General features: G+C 36.4%; 1 protein-coding gene across 1 annotated transcript in view; it reads left to right on the forward strand.

Annotated features, from left to right (window-relative positions):
* Window positions 1-248: 248 nt before the first annotated feature.
* The window catches only part of CFAP54 (cilia and flagella associated protein 54), a 120,729-nt gene continuing 98,236 nt past the window's right edge, over window positions 249-22,741 (forward strand). Inside the window, exons 1-9 of the mRNA XM_085321225.1 lie at window positions 249-451; window positions 5,552-5,657; window positions 11,357-11,503; window positions 13,596-13,767; window positions 15,668-15,726; window positions 17,776-17,919; window positions 18,375-18,488; window positions 18,583-18,684; window positions 21,506-21,704. Coding sequence (XP_085177351.1) covers window positions 249-451; window positions 5,552-5,657; window positions 11,357-11,503; window positions 13,596-13,767; window positions 15,668-15,726; window positions 17,776-17,919; window positions 18,375-18,488; window positions 18,583-18,684; window positions 21,506-21,704 — 1,246 coding nt within the window. The remainder of the gene's footprint in view (window positions 452-5,551; window positions 5,658-11,356; window positions 11,504-13,595; window positions 13,768-15,667; window positions 15,727-17,775; window positions 17,920-18,374; window positions 18,489-18,582; window positions 18,685-21,505; window positions 21,705-22,741) is intronic.

Consider the following 22,741-nt stretch of genomic DNA (forward strand, 5'->3'; position numbering starts at 1 on the left):
CAACGGGCTTTCCTGAAGGCAGATTTCACCTTTCCCCACTGCAACTGCAGCTGCAGCCCGCGGCCCTTCCAAAGCGCGGGGGTGTCAGCCGGGAGAGGAGCGGGCAGCGCCACAGCCCCCGCCCGGCTGCCGCCGCCGCCGCCCTCGGCGCCCACTCGCCGCAGCAGGCCGCCGCCGCGGCCGTTGCCCGGCGGCCGTTGCCCGGCGGCCGTTGCTAGGCGACTCCGCTGCGCGCCCGCCGCGGCAGCATGGCGGAGGCGGCGGGAGCGGGGCCGCTCCTCCGCGGCCCCGTGCCGCGTCCCCCGCCGGCCGCTTTCTTCGGGGCCGTGGCGCCGGGCAACCCGGTGATAGACACCTTCGAGGCCGAGCTGCGGGACGTCCTGGGCTTCCTGCGGCGGCTCAGAGGCGCGGGGAAGGCCGAGCCGCGGGAGCATGACCTGCACCGCCGCGGGTAGGGGCTGCGCCCCCCCCCCCGCACGCCGCCCCCGCGAACGGCCCCGGGGGGCTCCCTGCCGCTCCCGCTCGCCTCTGCCCCAAATCCCCCCGCTTCCCCCACCCCGCTGCCCCGTCTTTGCTTCCTTCCTCCAGCCCCTTCCTCTAGGCGCCCTCTCCGGGCACTGCCGTGGCTCCCTCCTCCTCCTCCTCGCTTCTCTCCCATCTCCCTCCCGCACGCCACATCCCGCCGGCCGGGGAGCCCCTGCACAGGGAGCCCCGGGCTGGGAATTAGCCAGGAGACTCTTCCAAAGGTGGGCCAGCAGTGTGCCAAATTGCTGTCAATCGGCATTTTTTAATTAAAAAAAAAAAAAAAAAAAAAAAAAAAAAAAAAAAAAAAAAAAAAAACAACTCCCCAAACTTGAGCACCTCATTTTTCTGTATTTTCTAAAAGTTAATGCTTTAGGGGGAAAAAAAAAGTAGGTATGTGGAAGTTGGCAATGCCACCCTTGGCTGTAGCTGTATCAGAGCTGCCTGAGCTTTGCAGTAGGAAAATCCCCTCACACTACTGGAGCAACTGGCAGCCCACCAGTGTGTGCTGCTGCGTGTAAGGATGAGTATGTGTTGGCATCTATGTGGCTTTAAAATATATTGCGCTCATAGTAGTGCTAAGTGAGGATAAATGCACACAGCTTTTTCTGTGCATATGTCTGTGTCTACGTAGACTTATTTTTATATACATAGATGCAGGCAGAGCAGATGGCAAATGTAATTTTGGATATTTGTTTGCTCACATATATGTACATCTATGAGTATGCATTAAYAATCTATTTTTTTAATGCAGCAACTAGAAATCAGTGTATGATTCACAGTGCATGCACTTGTCTTTTGCAGATTGCATTTCTTATGTAGTTCTTCCTACTATATKTAGGCACACTATTAGAAGTTCAACTGCTTCTTTTAAGATAGGAGRCTGATTTGCTAGTGTTATCTAAGCACTATTCTACTCTAAATTTGCAGATCTTTATCATAAAAATAAAAAATTCTGAAGTTATCAGTATTTAATTCAAAAACAGCACACGTGAGTATAGGTAAGGGGGTAGTTAGCTTAAGATTTATGTGCAGATTGCATCCTTAGGGTATTTCTCTCGATACTTTACGAGATGTAGTCCACACAAGACCCTTCTCTAAAGAAGCTGTATACATTTTGAGCTCRTACCCAGATTSTGCAGCCTGGCATTTGTCTGCACTGGAAATCTTTCCTTTTCTAAAGTCTTCTGGATTTCCAATTTGTTTATATGTTGAATTCATCCTTAGGTCTCTCTAAGGCCTAGATCAATTGTCCAGATGTCAGTCTTCAGGCTYGTGCCTCTAGTGTTTTGAATTGGCATGTTGACTTTTTTGCATCGCTTTATCAGCTGATTTTAGTTTGCTTTTTGCTCTTTTGCTTTGGCTGATTGTATTCTTTTTATAAAAGTTATCTCCTCTAGAACAGTTAGGAGGGAATGCCACTCAACTGCTTCAGGCATCACCAGTTCAGCAGAAAATTGCCAATAATGAACACATTCATTTTATCTTCTGTTCAGGAGCTGAGCGTTTTGAACCTGATCTGTTTGCAGTTGTCATGCCTTTCTTCATTTTTGTGGAGAAGGTCTCCAAGCCTTTCTTTACTTTCCTCTCTGGAATATTTCGAAGAAATCCTTAGAGTGAAAACTTGAATAGTCTCTTTCTTATTGAAACTTGTATTTTGTAGATGTTGGCCATGTCTGCAGAGACTCAGTTCACATCAGAACAGCTTCCTGTCCATAGAATTATGTACTGTTCATCATGAAGATGAGAAATGGGTCTTGATGCCTGAAATATCTGATCATAATGATTCATACCAAAACTCCAAAGCATTGTTAACATTGGGTAGTATTAAGTTCCCAGCAGCTCTGTGACCTTCAGCATTCTCCCTTTATAGAGGGACAGCATGGAGATAGAAGGTGGAATTCTGATTGTCAGCACATACTCAAGTAGCTAGGAAGGTCACAGCTATTTGCTCGTGATTGCAAAATTTCAGTGTTGCCTCTTGCTGCTTGGTCGCTCAAACTGTCTTGCATGTGTTGCTTACAGAACCGGCCTTAGCCTGGTTATTCCTGAGGGATTTCTAAAGTCAATGGCTATTACAGATGCTTTCCTAAATGCTCTAAAGACTTACTGCTGTGTTATTTGCCAAGCTACTTTTTCTGGCATAGACTGATGATTAAAGTGTTCTTGTTATTAGAGAGAACGAAAACTAGCTTCTGTATTGAAAGTATATTCAGATTAGAAGATTAAAATTGTCAACTTTATTTTTCTGATACTGTCAACCTCTGAGGTTGATAGGTCAAGAGTAAGGCCATAGTTCAGGACTTCTAATGTAGGAAACAAAAAATACTTGTCTTGTACAGGATTCATGAGTCTTTTCTTCAGAAGCAGCAACAAACAAAATATTTTTGCCTCTACTAAATGATAAGTTGTTTTACCCATTTCCTCTGGGCAATGGGGCCATTAAAGGATTACTTTCAACTATTAATTATATTTTATGTCATGTGGTTTAGCCACTCTCATTCAATAAAACATCTTTTGATCAGTATTAGAACATCCTTTACTAACTGTGTCACAGATTATATCTGTTTTGGAAATGTAGCCATGCAGATCTTATCCTGTGAGCAATATTATGCATTGGCCTTTCGGSAAAAGAATTTTATTCATAGAGTGGTTGGAAATGAAGAAGCTTCACTTTTGAGCTGCATCAGTCCCAAGTTTTGTTTGAGAATTTATTTGCTTAGTTTGTTATACTAGTGTCCTACAGCCTATTTAAAGAAAAGCCTTGTTAACTCTTTGGGAAGGGTCTCACTCTCCATTTTAATGTATGTCTTACACAGTCTCTTGCAGTTAGACATGGCACTGTAGCAGATAACATTTACCTTAGGCTCCCCACTGAAGTTCAAAGTCTAGTTAGATTTGTTCACTAGTTTATTACCTTGTCTGAAGATCTCATTTTTAATAGAACATTTAGAACAAAACATGAAGATGACTTTCACCAGCTGCTCAGTCTTAGAGTTTATTAGTCTCACCTTCCAGACCTTTATTCAGTTATTCTTACTGTTACTTCTTCAAAGTCACAASCAGCCAGTCTGATAACTGCAACACAACAAACCTCTAGGAACTGGGAAGCTTTTCCTAAGCCTCTTGCCTTCTTAGTTCAGATRTTTGAGAGATTCCTCTGCTGGAGAGCTTCTACAGATCTAGCCTTACTAACAGAAGTTAGCCTTCTGTCAGTATAAGAAATCAGTAGTCATCCAGGCTATTAATTGCTCACAGATGGTCCAGGAGAGACTCATTCCCCATTTAAAAGTTCATCTTCCATAGACTGGGCTGTGACTTCCTTTAAAACCATAATGCACTGGAACATTTTACTCAGATTGTTGCTTTTGGCCTAGTTTGTGCTGTTCTGGCATTCTTCCTTCAGGATACACCTCTAGAGTATCCCATTTATAACTTTGCTGCTTACTTTCAAGAATTGAGAATTGTGTCCAGATGATACTTTAGAAAAAAGGGATTATGAATATTATAATGCTTATTTGGTGAAAAGATCAACTTGTCAGGTTTCTCATATGGCCATGTGTTTCACTTTGAAATATAAAGGTGGCCTGTAGCTTTCTGTTTGGAAAAATGGTATTTCCTCTTGTGATTTTTTTTTTTWAACTGGAAACTCATTCTTTAAGTTAAAATGAAGAGACACCTGGGAAACTATAAAAATGAATTCAAAATTTGTGAATATCAGAAGACAATTTAAGAAAGTGTCTCTCACTCCAGTCTGCTAACACTACCTTAACAGACCAAAACGTTCCAGCTAGCTCACACTAGTAAGCACAAGATCTGCATGTGAGAATTCAGCTAGGTTATTTTTAACATTAATTTATCTCTTCCCATTTTTCCCCTTCCTTACAAATTGCTATGTCTGAATAATTTGCTGTTATGGTTTCACAAAGAAATCTTTGCTCAGGTTTCTGTAGAATTGATAAGAAGTGCAAGAGATGCCTGGCACTGTGAACWTTTTCAATGCTATTAACAATTCTGTAAGAGATTTCATTCTGAAAAATCTCTGTGCTTGTTATCAGTCTGTCTGATCAATTATTGTTTTCTGGTCTGAATATAGCTTTTTTGAACAAGTGGGAAAAGTTTTACACTTGAAGGCAGCTACGCATCAAATTGTAGTCAGCAGGGACTGTAATACTGGCATGATATAATCAGTTGCCTGTGTAAGGCAGGCAAACAGCTCCTTAGAGCCAGTTACAGTTGGTGGGAGACTTACTGGTTCAGCCAAAGAACAGTAGTTTGTCACACAAAGTCATCTCCGATGACAAGGTGGCTAAAATAACAGACACAGACAACAGAGTGTTGTTGCTGTTGCCTTAAAAATCCTTTCTTTTTATCAAATATATCATGTGCTTGTTCTCTCTGAGTCTATTACGACTTAAAATTACTGTAATGTTCCTAAACATTTCATGCTAGGTGCAGTTCATTCTGGAGGCTTTCTAATGACTTTCTCTTTTTGTGATTCAGAATATAGCTCTAATAGTTCATTTCATAGCCACCAGTTCCTAAATTTATTGCTACTTAACACACATTATTATTTKGGGATCTTATTTTCCTGCACTTTGCATTTGTAGTTTCCTGTCTTATAATTGCTCTGAGTTGTAATCCACTGAGTTAATACCAAATTRTTTCTTCAGGTAGAACCTCTCATATACCAGCTGAAAAGTGGGACAAATTCTACATTTACAACCATGTTGGAATAACGCAAAGGATTTAATACTAAGACATTTTAATAAATATTTATATAGGAGACAATTCATTCTATTTTAAATCTGTGTGATAAAAACAGCTCATGACAGAATGAAACCCAGAAATGTCCTTGGCTGCTTGTTATACTCAATCTTAACGATCTCTTCTTTTGAAATACTTAGAGGCTCAAATGTATTTGGAAGAAAGGGTTTTCACAATTCGAAGTTTTTCTGATCTGTTTACTTGTTATGGCAGACCTATTGCCAGTTTGATCTGAAACCTTTTTCTCCTGTATTKTTTTTAGAGCAAACACTTTGTTTAATATTTGGATCAAATATAAGCCTCGACTGCCAGACTGGTATTACAATGAAAAACTTCTGAAAGTTGGTGATTCCCTTGCTCAGATCAAAGTAAGTCATGTTAAAACAGATGAGGCTCAATCACAGTCTTTGTTTCATTATGTTTCTATACTACTTTAATTTTTAATTACATTTTACAGGAAATTACTTAGAAAGTAGCAAAACTTTTAAAAATAATCCCAATAATTGCTGGTGGTTTATGTCCCTTTTTTATTATCCTGATTGCCCTGATACTATGATGTATTTCTCTGTTGCCTTTTTAAAGTTGAACACTCCAAAATCTCTCCTTCGGTATTTGTTTGAAGTTCTAGCACAGTGGAGTGTAGTATCTGGCTGTGCTTGTAGGTGCTACTTCAGTGTAAACTGGTAATGATGGAGCAGCGGTAGTTTATTCTACAGAAATGTCGACTCAGTGCTCAGTAAGCCAAAAGAGAATATAAGGAATTATCAGGAGGGGAGCAGAGAACAAAAAAGAGAGTGTCATTGTACAACTATACAGATCAATGGTGTTCCTGCATCTTGAATTCTGTGTGCACTKTTGGACCCCTCAAAAAAGATAAATTGCAACTAGAAAAGATCTGGTGGTGAGTAACAAGGGTGATCAAAGGCATGGAATGGCTTTGACATGAATAACAAAGGTAGGCTAAATATTCATCTGGGAACAGAGATCCCTGAGCAGAATATAGTACAGGTCTATGAAATCATGAGTGAAAGGAGGGGCTGGGTAAGGATTGATTGTGTTCACTTCCTCTTCCAGTGTAARAGCTAGGATCATCAAATGAAGGTGGCAGGTGGCAAGTCCAGAACAAAAGCAGGTTGTTTCTTCACAGAATATGCACTTGACCCATGGAGTTTCCTGCCACAGGATGCTGTGAATGCTAAGAGTTTATATAAGTTCAAGRGGAAACTTGACAAGTTCACAGAATGGAAATCCATTGGGGGTTATGAAATACATAAATTACACTTGGCTTAAGAAGTCCATGAGATGCAGATTGTTGGAGAGTTTGAGAGTAGTTGGGGGATGTTTTACATCATTAATGTTTTTATGTTTTTTCCTAGTCATCTGTTCCCGGCTACTGTTGGAGACGGGATGCTGGGCTAGTAACAACTGATCTGATTCAATAAGGCTGTTTTTATGTCTTKTTTTGATATGATGTTTGTCCTTTGTGCCTGCTAGAAATAAAACTTTAGAGCCTTGTCACTCTGCCTCAGTGATACATGTGTTAGAAGATCATGCCATAGAGGGTGAGGCTTCTGAAGGTGATTAGTAAACAGCACTAAGAGGCAGCTCAAAGATGTAAAGCTGAAAGCTAAGTGCAAGTCATTTTTTTTAGGATTAAAGAAGAGTTTATGGTTCTGAGTGATATAATCATGGAGCAGAAATGCTGCAGTTTTAAAGAAATTATAGATTGATTCATTAAAAGGTTCAGTACTTCAAAAATTGCTTGAGATAATACAGTTAAAGAATGTTAAGGATTAGCATAATTTAGATTAAGTTACAGCTCGTATGCATGATGGTGCCTGGTTTGAGACATCTTGTGTTTGTAATGATACCTCAGTGGGCTTTTATGCTTTTTCCTAGAATCATATTAGAAGATGTTTATTTGATCGGTACTGCATTTCTGGCTTATAACTCTGGCTATTTAGTGTTTCTGTGTTAACGGATAGTTAAATATATATCTTAACTATGTTCTTCAACCTTTCAGGCCCATTTCAGACACATGTTTTTTATACCACTTTTCTTCATATGTGATTGTGATAGGAAGATAAGATTCATAGCACAAAAGTTAGAGGAAGCCCATGATTTATTTGTAGAATACTTCTGTGCTTTTGGAAAGGTTTCTGTAACTTTCTCTTCATTATTTAAGATAAAGGGAAGAAAAAGTAAGGTTAAACCAGGCTTGTATTTCATTTAGAAAGGGAGTAGTAAGCTTTAGTGGCAGTGCAARTGTGATTTCATTTGCTTTCTGTTTGGTGTTAAACTTTCTATTAACAAATGTCATCTTGATTTAGTTCGATTCTTTGTGTTTCATTCTTTATCATGAGCATCTGACATTATGTCTTGCTACAAGCTACCCTCATTAACTGAATTAATATATTTTGTGGAATCCTATTTAATTCCTGTACATTCTTTTAGACTAAACGTTGTTATGACAATATTTAGGAAAGATATATTTAGATTTGTGTTCTGTTCAAGAAACTTCATATTTCTTGCCCCTTCCCCCTCTCATAAAGAAAAGCAGACAACTGACATTGTATATTTTTTAAACTGAAAATAATTTTTAAGAACACTCTATTGACTTGTGCATTAGGAAAGCAGTTTAATATYTCTTGTCAGTCACAGCCTTTGTGTTTTGCGACGAATGAAAATGCTCTGAAAGCAGTGATACTCTCTTGTTGTTGATAGATAYAGGGCACCTATCCACTTTTACCTTTTTTCATTCTCCTCAGCATTTGACACTATTAGGTTCTTCCTTTCTACCTAGAAAAGTAATTTGATACACTGGAAGTATATCAAAATAGCTTCAGGAATACATACTTTTGGAGGAACACATCCAGTGAAACAATACTTTTACTATTATATTCTTTGCTTGTGTAATCCAGCAAGGATAAATGCTATTCTGTAATTCTGTCATATATACATGGCTACTAGTTGAACTGTTCAGCAGACCTGGACAAAGGTTATCATTCAGACGTTACTTAGTCTTACATATTCTTCATTGCATCTGCCCATAACACTTTCACAAAAATGGCCTGCCTTTTGAGTAAGGAACAGCAAGCTGAAACTGAACTTTAGCACGACTCGGATAATTACTGGTAGGTTGCAGAAGGCATTTGGAAGAGCTCGTAACAGTGATGCTGTTATACTTGAAGGTATGGGCTCACAGTACAGCAGTTTAGGAATCCTCCTAGAAGTTCTCAAGGAAGCCCTTGAATAAAGCATTTGTTAATAGCCCTTCYACTGCCTAAGCAATTCCATTCTTCTGGCTCATGTTTTCCTCAAGTTTTCATACCTTCTGGATGTGAAATGTCTTTTTATATTAAATGAAGTTTTCATTGTTTGGGAACTGCTGGTCTCACAACACACTCACTTAGAAGTTATTTCAAATGTRTCAAACTCCTGGCTCTGTACTCTACACTGTCTTCCCATAGGATAACTAAAATGTAGTAATTCGGTCCTTATTTTCAAGGTGCTTAATGACATGGCTCTAGAGTGGCTAAAAATAACCTAAAATTCTCAGTAAAGAGCTCTACTTACAGCTTGTATCCTCTGGTGTAATGTGGTTCTCTACAGTAAGGGTAAAGTTATCTACATTGTAGGAAAAGTTGTTTTAGTGGCTGGTGTAAAGCTTTGAAATGAACTCTCTTTGGAACTATGGAACTCCCATTTTTAGTGCATTTCTTTGAGTTTCCAAATTTAGTCTTCATCATATTCTTTTTTCTCCCTGGAGAAAATGCAGAGAGCAAAAACATGTAATGGATGCAAGAGTTTAATGCATTACTGAAAAGGTGAATGTGGTGTAACACCAAGTTCTGTGATAGGCAGAGTAGAGCCTGTTCAACCTTTCTTTGGTCCCACTGGACTATATTTGAAAACTGCTGGTGATTATGGTATATACTACTTAAGGTGAAAATACTTAAGGATGCATAGTCTGTAGGAAAAAAAAATGAATATGGATAGTCAGCAGGCTAGCACTACACTCCCCTCTACGTCATTAGGTTCCTGTCCTCCTGCTATTCCTTTTTTAATGTCTTCTCACATTAGATTCCTATCTATTATAATTTGCTATTTATCATCTAAGGCACACCTAAATTCATTATGTCATTTATCCGGAAATTAGTTAGCAACTCATTAATCATCATACTGATCAGCACTGACTCATTTTGTTTCCTTTCTCTCTACTTGTATCTGCCTGTTATCTCTGTCTCATACATATATTTTAAACTTTGGGCGTGGAATCAATTTTTTGTTTTATGTTAGTAACTAGCTTAATGGGATTCTGAGCCATGATTTAGGATCCTAGAGTTATCACAATCTGAATCTATGTATTAGATTATACAAGTGGCCAGCTGCCCRTACCTGTCCATGAGAAGTAAAGGTTTCTGTATTTGGCTGCTCCTTTTAGACAGCAAAGAAGATAGGATCCCTTGAGTAATCTGGATCATGTGTGTTAGACTCTTCAGATGATTAAAAATTCAGGATAAATGTCACTGTGATGGTTGGAATTTATACTGAAAACAGTGTGTGCAAGGAAATACTTTTGAATTTTCRATGGTTAAATATTAAAGTACCACTTTTACAAATAGAAATTGGTTGCTATTAATTTTTTTTTTTTTTTTTGCCTAGAATTTATCACGACTGCTTAGTGAGCATATGTGTGTGTGTGGTAATAACAAATACTAATAGTGTTGAGCTGTTAATTACACTGAATTCTAATAATAATGCTACACTTTGTCTTTAATACAACTTAAAAAAGAAATTAGTATATGCAGAGTTGCCAAAAAGGCTGGTGGTCATCAGGCAGAACAGGTTTTCCTCTGTTTATCTTGTGACCCTTTCATAGTGTGAAACAGCAGGCCAGTTCCCAATCAACTTAGTTTTCACTTGTTTCCTTTACAGAGTCAGTTCCATCTAAGCCCCTCACAAAATTCAATAAAAAWTTTTATCTTTCTTTCTTACGCATAGCTTTACGTTGTACTCACAGGGCGCTTTCAACTTGCTGTTTAAAGGTAGATTGTGTGAAGCATACATAGGAGGGAAATAAGTTACTTTAAGTAAAGGCTAAAGTAAGCTACAAGTTAAAGAAAAGGTGCTCGGAGGCTGCATGGGGATGACTGCAGTACAGTCTACACACCCCTTTTCCTGTGAGGAAAGGGAAAACAAAACCTTAAAGATATCTACATAAAGCCATACTGTTTGAATTATCCTGCAGTATAGTTTCCCATAAGTGAGGTTGGTAGAGAAACCTCTAAATAATCTTTGCTGCAGGAAGTGGTGGAGGTGATTCAGTAAGCGGCGCTTTGACATCTGAGTCAGTGCTGAACCACAGTCTCCGTGTGATGGCAGGAAGGACCAACATGCTGCTGGGGGCTGTATTGTGGATGAGACATAAAACTCAACATCCTGTTTGTTAACAGTTCTTAAAGACCCAGTGGCAATTTCCAGCCTRTTAATGTGGGCTTTTTGGCTACCTGCAAATTCCAGTTGCTGTCATTTATTTTGCTCATTTTTATTACACCTTGTTTTAAAGTATTTGATTTTCTGATACCTTAAACTGTTCTGCCTTTCTGCATAAAAGAAGSGTTTTGACATCAGGGAAACAAGGGAGAGAGAAGAAGTGATATCTGTAATAGTTTATAAAGTTCTGCATTATGCAGTTACTTTTCTCAGAAGTGTARTGTCTTTGGTTTTACTGTTCCAAAGCTGCAGGACATTCCAGGAACCCTTTGAGTTTATTACATTAACTTGGGATCGTACTTTACGATTGTTCTCCAATATGTCAGATTTATGATCAAAATAAACAGAAACTCCCAAATCACTAGCTCTTCTTTTAAGTAGTCTAACCTTTCAAAAGTTGCGAGTGTTAGCATTAGAAATTATATTGCTGAATGTTTGTATGACACTTCAGTGTCTTATTTCCAGCTGCTCTTTCACACTGATACTTTTTACATAAGCATAATAAAAATATTTTATAGAAATAGAAATGTAATATGCAAACTATAAAAATAACATCTTCTTCCTTCTTCAGGAGTATAAGTTGGCACTTCTACAGTGCTATGGAAGATATCTTCAGCAGTTCATTTCTGTAAACCTCGATGAAATCATAGATGATGTGAATCAATTTAAATCCACCTTTTTCCCAAATGGTTTCAGAGATAAAAATGCAGCACTTACGGTAGGTTCAAATAATTCTTTTGGTCAAAGACATTTGCACTTTCAGARTAAGTAGCCTGTTTTGTCTTTCACAAATGTACTTCATATTGTTATATTAATTAAATATTAATACTTACTAATCTTTAATAGTTTGTCTATACAGGTTACATTGAGATTTAACAATCATAGATGATTTGAACATCTAGAGTTAGTATGATTTGAAATAGAGATGGCACATTTTTAGGAGGATATAAATGCTTATACTTCTGTGGCATAAGCCAACCATTAGCGACTTAATGTTAAAAAGGCAATTTACTGCGAACAGGCTATTCTGTAAATGCCTACAGCATTTTTTCCTCTGAAATAGTTGCTATTGACCACTGTCAGAATCCACATACGGGCTAAAGTTGATAGCTGCCCTGCAGTTGTAGAAATTTTTATAGAGTGTGATCTGAAAATTAGGCTAAGTGCAAGAGAGTTAAAACATTGTACTGTAATTTGCACCATAAATGTGCAAAAATGTAAAAAAGTTCCAGACATAGTAAGAAGCAACATTGCATTACTATCAGTTGATCTTTTGCTTAATATGAATATAAAAAAGAGACAAAATTTGTAACTGCTGTAAGTTCTTGCAGAGCTCAGTGACCTCAAGAGGATGCCAGCATCCTTTTGTGTTAATTGTTTATAAAGATAAGAGCTTACAATTTATTGTTTGTTATGCATAGAAGAGAGTATTTTAGCAGGTATTGGGAGAGATACTAAAAATATTTTATCCTTAGCAGTGCTTTGCTAAGGAGCTCTATTTCGGTGCATGATGGATGCTCTGAAATACTGTAGGGTGCTCTGTGAGCTAGAATGACAGAGGGAAACCATAGGCATCTCTTGTATGCTGACCTAACCAAATTCATATTCCTCTAGTCAGAGATTGATTGTAAATAGCTGTTTAGGGAGGTGGAAGAAAGTTAACTTAAAAACTAGGAGAAGCAGATGTGATGAATGAAGAGATATTCTGTTTATATTTTTTAAAGCTAGTTGAGCTTCTTAGAAAATGTTCAAATGCTGTGTTATTCCATTTTATTTTAATTTTACGAAGTCCTTTGTAAATAAGTCTGAAKTTCTGTACATAGTTTATTCTGTTTTCTATCCTTCTACATAGAGCTTGAATCAATCATACTGCCAGATGTTATCATGACTCTATGCTAAAATGTCTGTTTTGTAGCTTGGCCTTTAGACACTGACATATCCTTAAATTTTCAGATACGGAATCAAGTTTGACCATGATCTTTACAGTTTGTTAGGGCAATGCTAGCACCTCTTCTGGAAATCAAATTATTATACCTAAATGCTTCCTATGTAATTTTTCTGGGGGTTTCTGTGGCTTACTTTTGTTTATTTATGTAACAGTAGTAGAATTGTAGAAATGGAGTCCAGGGCTTGAAACTTGCAGTTTCAGTGAACTAATTGCAAAAAAATACATAATTTCAGACATTATCATGTTAGTAGGCTTCTAAGAGATTGACAAGTACTGCTGGACCTTGTCACACTTAGTTTATATCCTCTCGTGTTCTGTGGATACTGCACACAGAACTGAGATTAGATTAGGTTAGGTATTACATGGACATAGAAGAGAAGGGACAATGCATCTTCAATCCAAAGAAGTGAAAGGTTGTGGATATGTGGGGGGAAATACTATATCTGTTATACAGATGGGGAAGTAAAGTGCAGAAAAATTAAAACTTGCCTTAAATTACAATGACCAATTACAATTAAGACTTGCCTTAAATTACAGAGAAAGCAAGAATTAAATCCAGACCATTTGAGCATCAGTCTAATGCCTTATTTACGCTTTCTCCCTACCATCCTTTCAACAGTCATAGTGCACCAGGTGCATTCTCATCCTGGGAAGCTGTCCCACGTTAATGGTAAATCAATCTTAAAGCTTTAGCACTTTCTCTGTATTTTAATTCTCAGGTCAATGTCACACTGATTTTTCTCTGGCATTCTTGATCTTTTCATAGTCACTGTTCTGCTGTACTTTGCTGATGCAAAAAGTGGTATGTACATGCACTTAAAAATATATATTTTCATTTTATATATGTTTCTATATGTTTTAGTTCCATGCTTTGCAAGAGAGGAATGTTTGCATTTATCAAATGGTTTGCAGCAGTGACAGAAATCTCCAGAATCAAGAGTCTCTGCAGACTTGTTTCAATGTCTTGTCCTCATTACGACTCACTATGCAAGTGGCTCTACCTCAGGAGAATTTGTGTTGGCTTATCTACAATGGTATTTCAGGCTTTTCATTTACATTTTCTTTGCTAATCAAACCTGTGGAGGGAAATTTTGTACGTATTCTTTAAGATCAACTAATGGGTCATAAATAAATCTCTAGCTAAGTGTCAACCACAGTAGGATTTTTTAACAGACTATATTTTGAAATAAGGATGGTTTAATTTTGTATTTCTACATAATGTGCATTTTTCAGATGGATAGCTGTAAAAGTATTAGCTTTTTTATCATAGCTGTGGTTTGAGTGTACTAATAACATGAAATCTGGACATGGCATACTAAGTCCATTTTTGGAGTAAATTCTATTTAAATAAAAAAGCTGGTAAGTTTTTTCTCAATAAAATATTGTGCTAATGAGGATTTTTATGAAAAGGGAATTTCAGATCTAAGAATAGGAAACGCCTGTTTGTCTGTAACATTAGATGTTTGTATTTTTTAATATTGTCTGAGGTTGGCGTTAATAATAAAACTTCTTTAAAAATACTAAATCACAGTTAAGAATTTGAATGTCTCCATGTATGATTTTAGTATGCTATTTCTAATTGCTTGAATTACGACAAATTCGAGGAAAAACTGGAACTCCCATGGGCTAGTATATAAAGAAAAATTTGTCAAGAATTTACATTTCAAGAAGAGGAACAGTATATTTTTGATTAGAAAAGACAATTTTATTACCTCATTCAAAAGTTTGGATTATTATTTGGTTCTATAATGATTTATATTTTTGCAATATAAATTGTGGAGATAGCATGTTTTTAAATGAAATTGGAAAACACTGGTATTTACCTTCTCTGAGCTATAACTGATCTTGAAATTCTTATCCTTTTGTTTTACTGAAATTGCCATTGCTCTCATTCCCTATTTTAGTTTTTTTTTTTTTTTTTNTTTTTTTTTTTTTTTGGAGGGGTCATTTTCATAAAAATAGAAATAAAATTAAAATATACTCATCTCATACACTATTTGTGTATGGGATAAATCTCTGTACCGAGCCTAGCCATTAGTGAAATTTTCCATCTAATTAGAAATAAGTGTTAGGCGATAACTCATATTTTTCCCAGTTCCTGAGCATTTTTCTGCAACTCTTTTTGTCAGTAGGAGATTTTGTGCCTCATTACACATTTGAGTGATAAAAGAATACTTTCTAATGCTTGCTAAATTCTTGCTTATTGGGATAATAATACCCTTCTAGCTATGACAGTTGACACTGTGATGCCAGTGTGCTGCCATGGGTACCCATTTCCATACAGTCATGCAGACAGAAGAATAGATTTTTTTTTCCAGACTGCAACATTTTTTGTACTTCTAGGCTGATTTTTGAAAGGCAATTTTGTGACATAGCTGAAACTCAGTAATTTTTTGTCAGGGTTTTATCTCTAAGTCACTTTTAGATGCTTTTGAAAATTCTATTCATAATCAGTTTTCTTCATTTCACTTATGATCCATGATATCACATAATAGCATTGTTGGCTGCCAGGACAGTGTCAGTGCAGTGCCATGACTAGAAGGAAGGCAAAGTCTATGAGGACTTTATTTTATTTAGATACAATTAGTATTTTTATTTAGTATTTAGTATTTTATTTAGATACAATGGTATTTTGGGAAAAATGTAAATTAGTTAAGTAAAAATTCAATATAGTAAATTTTTTAAGATTTCATTCTTCTATGAGGCTGATTAGTTGTGTATATACTTTTGAAAATAATACAACATAAGAATATAGGGGCTAAATCTTGTGTATTTTAGAACTGGTTATAGAAAATATAGTTTTAAAGCTGTATTTTCAGGCTCTAGAAATTGTAAGAAGAAGTTTCAGTTGGTTAGCGTAACAAATTTTGAGGAGAAATATAGTTATCTATCTATAGTTATCTATCTTATTATTTACTTGTTTTATTCTTACAGGTACAATTCATATTTACATGATATGCAGACATTTGATGATGATAGGTCACTCTGCTAAGGTATGGTAAAATAAACAGAAACATTTGAAAAATGTATGGAAGATTGGGAAATGCACCTATATTTTGCATAATGACATACTCTGACTTACCTATTCCATTCTCTTTTGCCACTAGTAGTACTTCTCATGTGGGAATAAAATGTCTGGAATGCAGAAGGGCTAATATGTAGTCCTCAAGATGTCATGGTTCTGCTCCTTCTTCRGTAGTGGAATGAAACCCCCCAGAATGTCATGTTGGCTTTTGAGATARGTCAGGCTGCAGTGGAGCCTCTGAGAGCTGAATTTTTTTGAGTCTACCAGAAACTGTGTCTGTTATCTTTTATATCTCAGAATTTTTATGTAGTTTTTTAAAAAAGGTAACAAACTGTTCTGTTCACAAACAAGCTACAGTAATAAGAGAGGTTATTTGTCTCATTCCTTGGCTTCTGTTATGTTAGCAGTAATTATTGATCCTAAACTAACCAAATACCATAAAAATGTAGCATGTGATTCTTGCTTTCTTTAATCTTATGATTTKGAAAGTCTTCAAGTGAAGACTTCAAAGCCGTATTAAAACTCTGTCCTTTAATGAGTCTTTATTTTTATGAGTTGAGAACATGTYCTTTTACTTTCAAGTTGAAAAAGTRTACTTAAAACATACATCAGTTAGTCAAGCACAATTATAAATATAATAAAATAGGATTCTGTGCAGACACGTTATACCAGTGGTAACGTGGATTGCATGTGCCAGAACTGTTTTTAACTAATCAAGTGATATCCAGTGAATCTCAATGGTAGCTTGTTGTAAATTGAAGTTTGAATGTTTTGTTATCTGCGTTGAAGTCCAATATTTAAAACAGAATARAAAGAGCGCGATTCAGTTGCCTATACTTAGGTGTCCAAAGCCASATGTCCTGCGGGTGCCTGATCCTGAGGTGCCCAGGGTATCTTGGCTGGCCTCCAGCTGCTATGCCAGAATGGCCCAGGTCTTCCACCACATCTGCCATCCTCATGCAGGTTACTGATACGTTAGGCTGTTTCAGCTGGCTCTAGTTGCTTTTTTTTTGTGTGCAACAGAAGCAAATTCCAAGAATTTGCATTTTGTTGGGTGAGAGGTGGAGCTGTACTGACACCTGCTGGCTAGGTTTTTAGTTGAGCCTTAGTTGATAATGATCTGGCTGCCTTTTTTCTTTTCTTTTTTCTTTTCTACATCAACCTAGWTCCAAAATCTTTTGTGTTGATTATATTAGTCTTTAACTGAGCAAGAGAGATTTTTCTATTTAAATGTCTTTTATTGATATCAGATTGAATCAGAAATGATTTTGCCCCTCTTGTATTCTCTGTCTGCATGGATTTTATTTCAGAGGATGTAGAGGAAATAATCATAGGTGTTTCAGATTCTTTTCATTTAGCAGAAGAATCTGACTTAATTTAGGACTGAAATTATGCACATTTTGTATACCTCAAAGAGCGTCTGGCCTCAAGAAAATACAACRGGACGATAGTGTTCAACCAGTTTGGTGGAATCAATTCTTTAAAGAGAGAGGCTGCTGCAAGGACTATGCTGGAAGAAAAATAAGTGCCTCAAAGAGAAGAGCAGAGAATATAGCCTCATGGCTGTAAATTGATCTAAGTGAGAGCTGTCACCAAAGAAAGCAGCCTTCTTCACTAGAGCTGAAACAAAGGAGAAGGAGAACTCTCAGGATGAGAGTAGATGAGAGAGGAGGGCAGGACTTCTCTGTGGCAAGTCTATAGCGAACTGCAGTAAGTAAARTAACTCAGAGGCTAAAATATAATGTTTGACCACCATTTCAGATGGAAAAACAATCAAAAAGCAGAAAGATTATATTCTAGACAATAAAATACATAAAAAATTAGTACAGTTTCTATGATCTTTTTCTCTTTTAATTTATTCTACCAGGTAAGAATAAATTTTTGTTAACAGTGTCCCAAAACAGTAGGAAGTAAATTTGAACAGAAMTGGGTGGTAGTAAGACTGTTTTGATTTTACACTATGAAAGTTATAAAAAAACTGTTGCATTCAATTTGAAACCGGTTTTCTTCAATGCAGGTCCTGGAATACTTACTATGGGCCAGTATTTGTATGGAATCATCCATTCCACTTCTATCTGTACACTATTTGACATGGAGAGCCACTCTTTATACTGCAGTTTCTCAGTGTTATTATGATTGTCAAGCCGACATTAATGGAGAGGTATTCTGATTTACCATAGGTAACATTTCAGATGCAATCAAATGGGAAATAAATGTTTATTTAAATGCTTATGCTTATTATCAGATCATACGTATTTTTTTGATTTCTGTTTGTATTCCAAAATGTAACTACGATGTGGAACTGTATTTCCATATATAAATGAATAATCAGTTCAAAGTTAAATGCAATATTACTTTTTAATATAATCCTAGTCATAGTTTTTTAGCATTAGGTAGTAACCAGTCCCYGTGCAGATATGCAGATACACAAAAGAAATTTTGCAAAGGTTTTCATTTCTTTTTTAACAGTTGTGCAGGACTTGGAATTCAYTGAAGCCCTTTACAGTTTTCTGAACTCAAGAATGATGCAACTCTAAAATTATGCACTAGCAAACAGAACAGGGAAACACAGTATCAATTTGCGTGCAGCATTTTTTTTTTTTTAACTTTGAACAGATATTTGCTCGACGTGGCCTGATGAAAATTGATGAACTGAAGCAATTAGAAAATATGAGTTCTTCACCAGGAAATTCAGAAACCAAAAAGATTTTTAGAGAGGCCACTGTAAAGGTATCATCCTGCAATTAGTCATAAACTGTTACAGTACTTAAAGCTCTAACTGCAGAACACATAAGTTATTTACTTACTTTTTTCTTTGTGTCAGATGACRGTAATGATTTTCAAAAGATCAGTATATGAATCCAGAAGAAAACCCAAAAGCTACTTCCGACCTAAGTTACGAGTTAACCTAAAAGAAGCACAAAATGTAAGTTTAACATTTGGTATTAAAGTCTTCCTGCACTGAAGTTCTTTCTCATCCTCTGAAYCTCATGATACAAGTTACAGATCTATTACATATGAATCTCATAATGTAATGACAAAGTAGTGGAATCTCTGCATTTTTTGAAAGAAAAAAGGAAATTACTACAAAGTGACACTTTCTTTGACCCAGTTTATCTGATGAGAGAACAGATTGAAACACTGGTAGCTGAATAAGTAGGCTAATTCTGAATTTTTTGTTCAGAATTATCCAGCTTATTTGTTCATAATGTACTTTGGATTAGACTACGTATAAAAGGTACATACTAGATACAGTAAAAACCAAATAATTCAAAATAAGAATGATACATTTTCTGTCTTAAATAATTGTTTAATATTGATRACCTTTTTATTTGCCATTATTTCTTTGCCATTAGTATGTACTGAGTGTTTTAGAAGTTTTTTTTTTTAGAAGATGGACTGTTTCAGAAGTAACTGAGATTGTTGACACTGAGATTAGGGCTTGAATCTCAGTTAATATTAAACTGCTTGGTGGAGAGCACAATCATTTTAATCCAAACCACATTTACTTGAARTTTCCCACTATCTAAGATATGGCCCAAACCTCAATATGTTCATGTAGGGTTTGCACAGGTAAAGATTGTTAGTCAGCTTTCTCAATGTCACACAATTCTGGAAAACTCATGTAGATGATGATCATCTAAAAGTCTGGATGAACAATTAGGATGTTAGGAATTTAGCATGTTTTCAAATTGGGTGTTGGCTCATCATGTATCTGTCATGTTACTAGATAACAATATATATCACATAGCAGATAAAATCCAGAAGCTTGAAAGATCTTCAGTAATAGATTTTGTTCTGCAGTGTCTGTGTGAAGTTAACAACAGATTGTTAGAATTTACACTGTTCATAACTCCCCTGTGAGGTCTTCTGCTTCTAAAATGTAGTATGACGTTTTTCTAGGCTTTATTTAAGAAGSAATAGTATTGAATATTCATATTAATTGTTTCTGCGTGCCTTATATAGTTTTACAGGATTTGTTGAATGTTGTGAAATCTGAAAGCATTGACTGATTTATAATTATTTCAGAATATTTTATAGATTTATTAAGTGTCAAGCAAATGGGAAAACATGGGACATTTATTTTTGCTTAATGTTCTTTCAAAATTATTTCTATTTTTTTTATTATAGAACATGCACCATATAGTATATCTAATGGGACAGCTATATTTAGAGCTCAATCTAGCCTGTTATAGAGAACACTATGCCTAGACATTATATTATTGCTAACATTGTAGCAAGGAATTAAAGCTCTCCTCTCCTAATATGTGTGCAGTGGAATTGGCTTTTGAACTTAAAAGAGCTTGAAAAACAGAAACAGCCTAGTCAAATGCATTTGGTTTAAATTAGCTTTCCCTTTGACATTCTTCTATACCAGTGCAATGTTTGCACTGTAAACATGACAAGACAATGCATACATAAAAATAGTAGTAGTARTAAGTTAGGTTCCTGTTCCACATGGCAATTAAACAAAACCTGCAGTTTGTGCTTAGCCTGTGCTGGAATGTGTATGATATGGCATTGCTTTCTTCTTGCATAGATCCGATTCCCACACTGGCTCATAAAACAAATCCACAATGTGGGGAAGAAAATATACTGCATATGATAACACAATATTAAAATAATCTTGCATAGCTTACTTTGGAAATTTTTAGTCTGAAAACATGAGAATTTATTAAAAAAAAGAACTATTGAATGTTTGGTTTGGAGTTGTTTTGGTAGAATGTGCATATCCAATATTAACCATAATTTGCATTTACTTTTACTCTACTCACAGCAGGAATTCTTTCTTTGGAAACGATACATAGATATAGTATTGCTGAGGCTCAATGATTATATAAATTAATTGAAAACAAAATCAAGCTGTCAGCTGTAACACTAAATGCTCTCAGATACTGAATTGATCAGTCTTTTTTTGACCAGGYACCCATCCAAGCTTGTCTTTAAATATTTAGTGTGGAAGCTAAAATAAAAGATGTGGATTCCACAAAGTGAGAAGGAAATTCCCAAATTTTTGTCTGGTTAATTGTGCCTAGAAGCCCTTCTAAAGGGAAAGTGCCAAAGAAATAGAACTGAAATGTTAATGAAACAGCATATGAGTAACATTTTCAGTACTGGGTCTCTTATTTTACTTTATGTCTGGTGATGGTTTGATTAAGGAAAGATAATCATATAAACAGAACAGTGAAGTGAATTTAAAAAAAATTCTTATATAGATCTCTGATTTTCTAGCTTTCAGTAGTCTAAATATATTTTTGTGTGTTCTGTCTTGTATTGCATATTATGCTGTTATAAAATGTGCAGGTCAGTAAAGCTAATGATCTTTTGTTTGCGCTATTTGTATTGCTGAGCATCCTGATCTTTCTCTGATTTTCTGTAAAGTGTGTAGAACTTAGCTCCTAATGCTCAAGTTTGTATTATTATAAGGAGAGATGGGACTGGCTTTAAACTACATGACCTTGATACTTTTCCCACTCATAACTTCTACTATACTGTTTTCTAAGTAAAGTACCATGCAGCAGTGTGTATGGCTGCTATGAAATTAAGGCACTTCTTAAGTACTGTACCTGCTTAGCATGAGACTTTGATATGCCTTTGAAGCATGAAATTCCTAACAGCAGTAAATTTTACAGTGTATTAGTTCGTGTTTTAAAYGTGTACTTGCTTTCTGAAGGAGAACTGTTTTGAAAGAAATCTTCCTTTATTGTAGATGAGTTTAGAAATTATATTACTTTTTTCTTWCTTAGTTGCCATGGCCTCGCACTGCTACTGAACGGCTGCTGACAGAAATGTTTGATGGTTCTGCAGCTCAGTTCCTTGCCATCCTGGAAGCTCTATCTGATAGCAGCAGACATATGCTGCGCCCTGCTCCACCCGTCCCTGATGAAATTGAAATTCGTGATGTGATTTCAGAGCTTTTTTTTGCAGGCATGGAAATCCTTTCAGGTAACAGTGTTACCGAGAACCGGAAATAAAACTCCTTAACAGCAGTGTAGCATTAAGAAGCAGGCATTTCTTTAATAGGCGCCAGGGATGTAAGGAATCCTTCCACCTAATATGCCCCCAAAGACCATGAGTCGTTGAGCTTACATCTGATATCCCTCACACACATTCATTACAATTCTTGGAATTAATTTGGGTATTCATTACTTTCTGGGAATTTGCTTATTTCTTTACATAACATTGTGTGTGTGCGTTGAGTCCATGAGGGGCTGTCTTTTGGGGTTGAGGGGTCTCTAGCAGCGGGTAGGTGTCCTGCCAGGATGACCTTTAGTTGAATTCTTTGCCAGAACTTCCATATAAGTCTCAAATTGGCTCTTCCTCTTGTTTGTCATCCTTATCGGTTTTACAATTCGGGTCAGACCAGTCTGTTCTGTTCTGACAGTGGAGACTTCCTGTTATCTTAAYGGTTATGGCGAGCCGGACGCCAGTTACATTCTAGTTGAGAAACTTCAAGGCCTAGTTATCTACAACAACAGCTTAAAAAAAGCAAAAGAAGTGTTGTTGAGGAGCCCAGACCTCCATTTTGCTAGCATCTAAACAAAAATGAACTTACCTGAAGGCATATATTTGATTTATAACAGTAGCATTAGTAAAACCAGGCCAYAATTCTTCTTTTTCACAAAATTAAGATTAAAATCTGGGCCAAATTCTATYGTCTCTTACGTCAGTAAAAACCTATAGTATTTTCTGCCTAGATATTTTCTGACTAGACTGAAGTGAAAAGTGTCTCTGTGATGGCAAAATGCAAGAGCTGTTGGATGTATGCTTAGCCATATTCTGTCACTATAGCAGACTGGATATAAAGATGGGCAGTGTTTATTCTTCCCTGGCTTTAGTTTCAAAGATATATGCAAATCTACTAAYGATGACATTACAATTACTACTAATAATATGCTCCTGTTAGTATATGTTGACAGCATWTTTGTTATGAAAGCTTCACATTGGGGTAAACTTTTTAAGTCAAACCCCAGACTTGCTTA

The sequence above is a fragment of the Rhea americana genome, unplaced genomic scaffold, assembly GCF_003343005.1.
Source record: "Rhea americana isolate MKP2758 unplaced genomic scaffold, rheAme1 scaffold_69, whole genome shotgun sequence".
Lineage (NCBI taxonomy): Eukaryota > Metazoa > Chordata > Aves > Rheiformes > Rheidae > Rhea > Rhea americana.